Here is a 7426-nt window from a genome sequence, read left to right on the forward strand (position 1 = left end):
AATGATTTGTAGGTTATAGGGCTCGGTCCGGATAGGACGGCGTCTCGGTCCAGATGCGGACCGGAGTCCGGACTTTGAGGATCGCCGCACTAGACTATTATTTTTTATCATATTTATTTTGAGCAGGGAAGAGACATACTGTACATCATAATTACAATTATATTTTTCTTTTTGACATTACTTTTTTTTTTCTTAACATTTGAATGAATTCATGTTTCGACTCATTTTTAAGAAGAAAAATACTAAAATTATCCCGTTCCAGCTTCTTAAAAGTGAATATTTTCTGTTTCTTTAGTCTTCTATGACAATAAAGTGATTATCTTTGTGTTGTGGACTGTTGGTCAGCACAAAAGACGACATTTGTGGAGGTCATCTTGGCCTTTGGGGGAAAAGTGATTGCCAATTTTCACCATTTTGTGACATTTTATAAACCAAATGAATATCTAATTAACCGATTAGTGGAGAAAATAATTGACAGATGAAAATAACTTAGCTGCAGCCCTAGTTCCAGTCAGAAGTTGTTGTTTTATTTTGGTCCCAGGCTGAATATGTTTGACAATCCTTACAAAGCTCGCTGTAAACCCCAATGTATAGATATAGTGTGTTAGAGTGGAACTGTGTTTGTCTGACCACCACAGCAACCAATCAGTACCTGCAGGCTGCAGCATGATCAGATACGAGGCTGCTGTGTCCAGAAGATCCAGAGCCATGAGACACTCCTTGAACAGGTCCTTGGGGTTCCCCACGGCAGCAAACAGGTCATTCCACAGGGCATCCTCCGTCTTCCTTGCACAGTGGATGATGGTCTGGAGGAAGAGGGGGAACTCGTGATGAACTTGGCCACGTTGGGCAGCAGCGGGTCGGGGATGGGCTCCTGCGACGTGGCCTCTTCCTCCAGCACCATCAGCTCCATGACGTGGGGGGAGTAGGGGAGGGAGGCACAGGACTGGGCCAGCAACAACGCCTGGGTGGAGAGGCAGCATGGAGAAGAGTGTAAGTGTACTGTTATGAGGGTTCCTACACATCTTCTATGACAAAATGCCATACTGTTCTTTTTCCACACCTTGATCTGTTTTGAAGATTTTGTCTGGCGTTTAATATGATTGATGCAGAGAAACATCTTGACGCTGCTAACTAGCTCATATCACTGGATAGATCAGGGGTGGGCAACATTTAGTTTCTGAGGGCCATACTGACTTAAATCAAGTAAGTGAAGGACCACACATTGGAGATCATACCTGCCAACTAGGGATGGGCATTTCTAGCAAAAACACTATTCGAAATTCGCTGGCCAAATTCGAATTTAATTCGAAATTCGAAAATAAAAATAAAAATGTAATTTTTTTTTTTTTTTGTGAGTGAAATGTTGCATTGTCTCCCCTGATTCTAAGTCTACGGCTTTATTAATTAATATAAAAAGCTTCTGCTGTGGATTTTTAGCTCAAACAAGCATTGCACCACTGAAGTAAAGAACATGTTACATGACATTGACATTTTCGAAAATAAAAAACAGTTTTGACAATCATGAGTGGTTCATTAAATATTTAGTAGGCTCAGGTCTGAGTGCCAAAGGGGTGCCAAAGTGTCACCCCCTCTCCCTCTTCATGGGATTTCATCCGCCATTCATTTTTCCATAAACCTTGCTTAAAATGCTTATAAAAATTGTTCTACTTGCTCAAACCAAGCGATTTCTTAGAATCAGGGGAGACAATGCAACATTTCACTCAAAATCTTTTTTTTTTTTTTTTTTTTTTTTCGAATTTCAATAATAAAAGTCGACCTTGATAATAACAACGATTATTCGAAAATTCGAAATTCGATGCCCATCCCTACTGCCAACACTCCTGATTTTCACGGGAGTCTCCCTTTTAACCCTCTCTCCCATTGTGATTATTCTTGCTAATCTCCTGATACAATAGGGATACAAATCCAATGGCTGTAGCAGATAAGATTTATTAACATAATTCTGCCTTTTATTGAGTTTTTGGTGGTCGTTTTGTTTTTCTTTGAGTCCGGCCCGCGGGCCTTAGTTTGCCCATGTGTGCATTAAAGGAGAATTTCGTTTTTTTTTAACCTGGACCCATCTCCTGGCATTAATTATGATTTGGCCACTCACAAGGCGATCTCCGCGGCGTTTCTGGCCGTCCTAGCGTTGTTTTGACATCAATAGCGTCCAAGTCAGTTGTAAAATGGAGCTGACTTGGGGCCAAGTGTGAGCCTGTCTTTCCTGCATCTAAATAGCTATTTTTATTCCCGTTTTCGCCAAATATCGTCATAATCTGATCCCTCAAGAAGCACCACAGTGATATTTCGCCAAAGGCTGTTTCCTGGAGTCACACAGGGATCAAATTACCTCAAACGTGATCTCGGTCACCAAGTCTCGTGAAGTCCCGCGATACTTTCCTGCCGACTGGCCAAGTACAGGAGGACGCTTTGCGGTGGTGGTTTTAGCGCAACCTATGTGGGGTTTGGCATAACCTTCGTTATTTCGAATCCCACATAGGTTACGCCAAACCCCACATAGGTTGCGCTAAAACCACCACCGCAAAGCGTCCTCCTGTACTTGGCCAGTCGGCAGGAAAGTATCGCGGGACTTCACGAGACTTGGTGACCGAGATCACGTTTGAGGTAATTTGATCCCTGTGTGACTCCAGGAAACAGCCTTTGGCGAAATATCACTGTGGTGGTTCTTGAGGGATCAGATTATGACGATATTTGGCGAAAACGGGAATAAAAATAGCTATTTAGATGCAGGAAAGACAGGCTCACACTTGGCCCCAAGTCAGCTCCATTTTACAACTGACTTGGACGCTATTGATGTCAAAACAACGCTAGGACGGCCAGAAACGCCGCGGAGATCGCCTGGTGAGTGGCCAAATCATAATTAATGCCAGGAGATGGGTCCAGGTTAAAAAAAAACGAAATTCTCCTTTAAATGGTACTTTTACAAGCCATCCCTCTGCAGAAAGGAGAACTACTGGGCTCACCAAATGGTGTTGATAGCTCTGTGGTTGTCCCCTGAATGTATGAAGGCATACGCTTTGATCCAGACAGAGAGCCAGTCCAGGTTGGGGATACTCTGAATCACATCCATAGTCATAGACGCCACCTCAGCTCCCTTCACTGACAGAGAGAGGAGGCCTAGAGAGGAAACAAGATGAGAGAGAGCTTTCCACTATCTGCTGAGGCACAAAAGAGACAAAACATAGAAACACAAGAGACAGAGCAGGTACAATACAAACTCCAAGACAGAGGGCCAGAGGGCCAGAGCGTGCGTGTGTGTGGGTGGGTGTGTGTGTGTGTGTGTGTGTGGGTGGGTGTGGGTGTGTGTGTGTGTGTGTGTGTGTGGGGGTGGGTGTGTGTGTGTGTGTGTGTGTGTGGGTGTGTGTGTGTGTGTGTGTGTGGGTGTGTGGGTGTGTGTGAGTGTGTGTGTGTGTGGGTGGGTGTGGGTGTGTGTGTGTGTGTGTGTGTGTGTGGGTGTGTGGGTGGGTGTGTGTGTGTGTGTGTGTGTGTGTGTGTGGGTGTGTGTGCGTGTGTGTGTGTGCGTGTGTGAGTGTGTGTGTGTGTGTGTGTGGGTGGGTGTGGGTGTGTGTGGGTGAGCCTAGCCAAGAGCCTAAAGCAGGGATACTCAACTTGCTTTGCCCGGGGGCCACTTTCGTGAAATGATAGAAGGCCAGGGGCCAGTTAATAAACAAACTACCGTAAATTCCGGACTATAAGCCGCGGCTTTTTTCCCGTTTTTTGGCCTTTTTTGCCCCCTGCGGCTTATATAACGGTGCGGCTTATCTATGGATTTTTCCAGCAAACGGCCACTCGGGAACCTCCAAAATCTATGGATGTTGGTATGAGGCAGAACGAGAGCAAGACAGACATTATGAGAGCGAGACCCTGATTGGATGATGTTGCAAAAAATGTGCCTCGCGACCTGATTGGAGCACTGTGCCACTACTCTCTCTCAGCCACTACGGTAAAACACCCTCCCTCCTCCCTCGCTCCGGGGGGAAAAAGGCAGCGATTGAGCCTGAAAGACAGTCTGAATGAAATTGAATGTAACATTCCCAATTCTATGTATTACATTCTAAAAAACTAACAGCAACATTTTGGAAGGCTAAGCCACACAACTAGCTCGTTGTAATCTAACATCATGCTTCAAAAGATGGAGAACTGGCTGTGTTACGACGATGGCGGCGATTGAGCCTGAAAGCCATGTCTGAGACAGTAGCGAGACAGGAACAACAACAGCAGCAGCAGCAAAGGATCATGCACAAACCCGAGACGAAAGGGACTGTCCGTCAGGGCGCGGACGACTGTGTCAGCAACTCCCTCCCGACTACCAGGAGAAAATTACAAACTTCGGCGAATTCACACAAAGAAAGATCAAGGAATATTCCATCGGACCGGAGCAGATCATAAATATGGATGAAGTGCCTTTGACGTTCGACCTGCCTCTCACTAGGACTGTTAACAAGAAAGGTGAATCGTCCATCACGTTGAGAACCACAGGTCACGAGAGAACGAATTTCACTTGTGTTCTTGGCTGCACAGCATCTGGAGTAAAGCTCCCGCCGATGGTGATTTTTAAGCATCTCACAATGTGTGATTTTGTCTGGGGATTAGTGACCTGACTTTTGTTTTGTTGAAATGTTAATAAATGGGAGCTTCCCCAAACAGCCATCTCTTTCCCGACAATCCCCTCTGTGCACGAAGCCTTACATATGGTAATTAAACATCAAAACACCCGCGGCTTATAGACCGGTGCGGCTTATATATGTAAAAAACAGTCAACTCTGCAGGTGCGGCTTATACACCGGTGCGCCTTATAGTCCGGAATTTACGGTATATATACATTTTTCTGTAGCGGATTGTAGGTTTTTGGGGTGTCAGCCGGAGTTTAGTCTGACAATCTTGTGCACACTGGATAGTTAGTTAGGTTAAGTTAGTTAGGTTAAGTACATACATAAGTGCCCGGGTATAGCGAGCAGGCAATTTGACAATTTAGCAGCTAAATCATAGATTATTGAAAGATATTGAAAAAAAGAATTGCACAATTCCATCGCGGGCCACACAGGGGGCGCCGGCGCCATGTGGCCCGCGGGCCGCAAATTGAGTATCACTGGCCCTAAACGGTATAGGTCAGCGGTTCCCAACCTTTTCTGCGTCAAGGCCCACTTGAAAATCTCAGAAATGTTTGTGGCTGCCTACCAACAGGAGGGTCGCAGGTTCGCACCCCCGTGTTACCTCCGACTTGGTCGGGCGTCCATACAGGCACGATTGGCTGGTGTCTGTGGGATGGAAAGCCGGATTCGGGGTGTGTGTCCTGGTCGCTGCACTAGCGCCTCCGCTGGTCGGTCAGGGCGCCTGGTCGGGGTGGAAGGGAACTGGTGGGAATAGCGTGATCCTCCCACATGCTACGTCCTGCCGGTGAAGCTCCCCGCTGTCAGGTGAAAAGAAGCGGCTGGCAACTGCGCATGTGCTCGGAGGAAGCATGGTGCTAGTCTACGGCTCTCCCCAGATCGGCAGAGGGTGGCGCAGCAACAGGGGCAGCAGGGGGAAAATTTGTCAAACATAATTTGGGAGAAAATGGGGGAAATCAGGGGGAGGGAGAATGTGTTTTTTTTTTTGCCCCCATCTGACCGTAAACAGTACGGAGGCCAAAATGTGTTCTCACAGCACTTTTTATTTTAACAATAAAAATAGTTGTCCATCAGCAGCACACAGAAAGCAGAAACTAAAAGTGAGGGGCTGTCTGCAATAGGCTAATTAACAAATCATTAATTAAATAATTGATTACAAATTAAATTGCGGCATCATTCAACAATGGAGAAATGCATTCTCATACTAATAATAAGTATGAGAAAAATTAAAGACAAAAGATTATAATGTTTTGGAAATGATTTGGCAGCCCACTTGCAAAACCTTCGTGGCCCACTGGTTGTGAATGGCTGGTATAGAGAGAGAAGATCAACTTAAGATATCTGACTTCAGCAAGGAAGTGCTGTAAGCAGTTAGACTCAGCTCTCAGTCTTAATCCGTTTCACTACTGTAAGACTGAGAATATTACTATTTCAATCTTTTCATAATGTTAGGTGGTGCTGTTGGAAGCCTTGCATCGGAGAGCCAATCATGAGTGTTGAGTGTTGCTTTCTGGGAGCAGTGACGCTCATGCAGAACCGGTGGTGTCACGTTTGCGGAGAAACATATTAATCACTTAGAAACAAACATAACCTGTTAATAGGACGTGTTTCATCCGGGCTACGTTACAGAGCCTGCTGTCTGATGACTTCACAGCGCTTCACAGTAGCAAGCGGGCCACTTCCGGGTAGGACAAATTATTGTAAAATAAACAACAGGTATAAATGCTGCCGGCCGTTCTCGCCGGTCTCAATGAACCAGATTTGGAACAGTAAATTCCCAGACGTTTGGTGGTTAGGTGGCGCTGTTTGGCGCCGCTCACCAAACGTCTGGAAACCGAGACTAGTAAGCAGTAAGCAAGCCAAAGCAGGAGGGAGGCGTCTCTGTGGACATGCATACCGATGATGGCGTCCAGGGCGAGGGGACACTGCCTCAGGACCTCTTTGTAGCTGGTCACCGCAGAGCGTTCCTGACCAGCCTTCCTGTACAGGTTGGCTAGCATCATGTTGATCTGAGGCAAGGGGGAGAAATCACTTCAAATCTCTATGAAAACTGGAAGGTGGATTATGTCAAAGATGATCAGCCCAATTATTTTGCTCAATATTGTGATCATTATATTCTCAATTCTTCACTGATCAGCAGGCCCAGACGGAATCTGTGCACGCAGAACTCTGCAGATTCTGTTTGGGCCTGCTGATCAGTCTTGTCACAATGCGTGTGTGTGTGCGCCCTTATGACATCACTTTTGACATAATCACTGATGACATCACATCATTAGCTAATTAACCTAATTAAACACCCTTTACACACCCTGAAGGTTTCAGCCAGATCGCACGTAAAACAGCATAGCTGTGGCCGAACACAGAACTTGAACCAGACAGAACCCACATACTTCATTCGATATATAGATAGATAGCAGGCACACAGTGAATGAAGATCACGGTAGGGTTAGGCAGCCTACTGTACCTTTGGAGTTCTCTGTCTGGAAGGAATCCCATCAAGCACTGCAATAGCATCTTTGTCCAGTTTCAGGATGGTGTAGCACTCCAGCTATCTTGTATTTCACTTCAATCTCTGAGGGCAAACTCTGAAAGACAACAATACAGGTGAGCTTCAAAGTTGCAAGGCACTGTAGACCACAAAGACAATAGCAATGGAGAATAAATACTACTGTATATTATATTTTTTGCAGTTGTGCACATTAGGCACTCAGGAACATTTATTTTTTTTGAATTTTCTCCCCAATTGCACTTGGCCCATTCCCCTTGCTGTCCTGGTCGTTGCTCCACCCCCT

The 7426-nt window shown here is 45.7% G+C and overlaps 1 protein-coding gene across 1 annotated transcript; it reads right to left on the reverse strand.

The window, feature by feature from the left end:
* Positions 1 to 859: 859 nt before the first annotated feature.
* On the reverse strand, positions 860 to 7208 carry LOC310771444 (anaphase-promoting complex subunit 7-like). The gene is made up of 4 exons (XM_083664058.1): positions 7099 to 7208; positions 6532 to 6643; positions 2988 to 3141; positions 860 to 964 (listed from the first exon to the last, which is right to left on the reverse strand). The coding sequence occupies exons 2-4, from the start codon at positions 6635 to 6637 to the stop codon at positions 904 to 906; spliced, it is 321 nt and encodes a 106-aa protein (XP_083520184.1). The 5' UTR covers positions 6638 to 6643; positions 7099 to 7208; the 3' UTR covers positions 860 to 903.
* Between the last annotated feature and the right edge of the window lie 218 nt (positions 7209 to 7426).

The sequence above is a fragment of the Poromitra crassiceps genome (assembly GCF_964638095.1).
Source record: "Poromitra crassiceps genome assembly, contig: HAP1_SCAFFOLD_1364, whole genome shotgun sequence".
In the NCBI taxonomy this organism is placed as follows: Eukaryota; Metazoa; Chordata; class Actinopteri; order Beryciformes; family Melamphaidae; genus Poromitra; species Poromitra crassiceps.

What these genes read in the sequence shown, in the direction of transcription:
- LOC310771444 (XM_083664058.1), bottom strand. Translation starts at nt 6,637, where the DNA reads ATGATGCTAGCCAACCTGTACAGGAAGGCTGGTCAGGAACGCTCTGCG. An exon ending in CGCCCTGGACGCCATCATCG is followed by an intron (nt 3,142 to 6,531) that starts GTATGCATGTCC and finishes TTTCCTCTCTAG; the next exon opens with GCCTCCTCTCTCTGTCAGTG. An exon ending in AGAGCTATCAACACCATTTG is followed by an intron (nt 965 to 2,987) that starts GTGAGCCCAGTA and finishes CTCTCCACCCAG; the next exon opens with GCGTTGTTGCTGGCCCAGTC.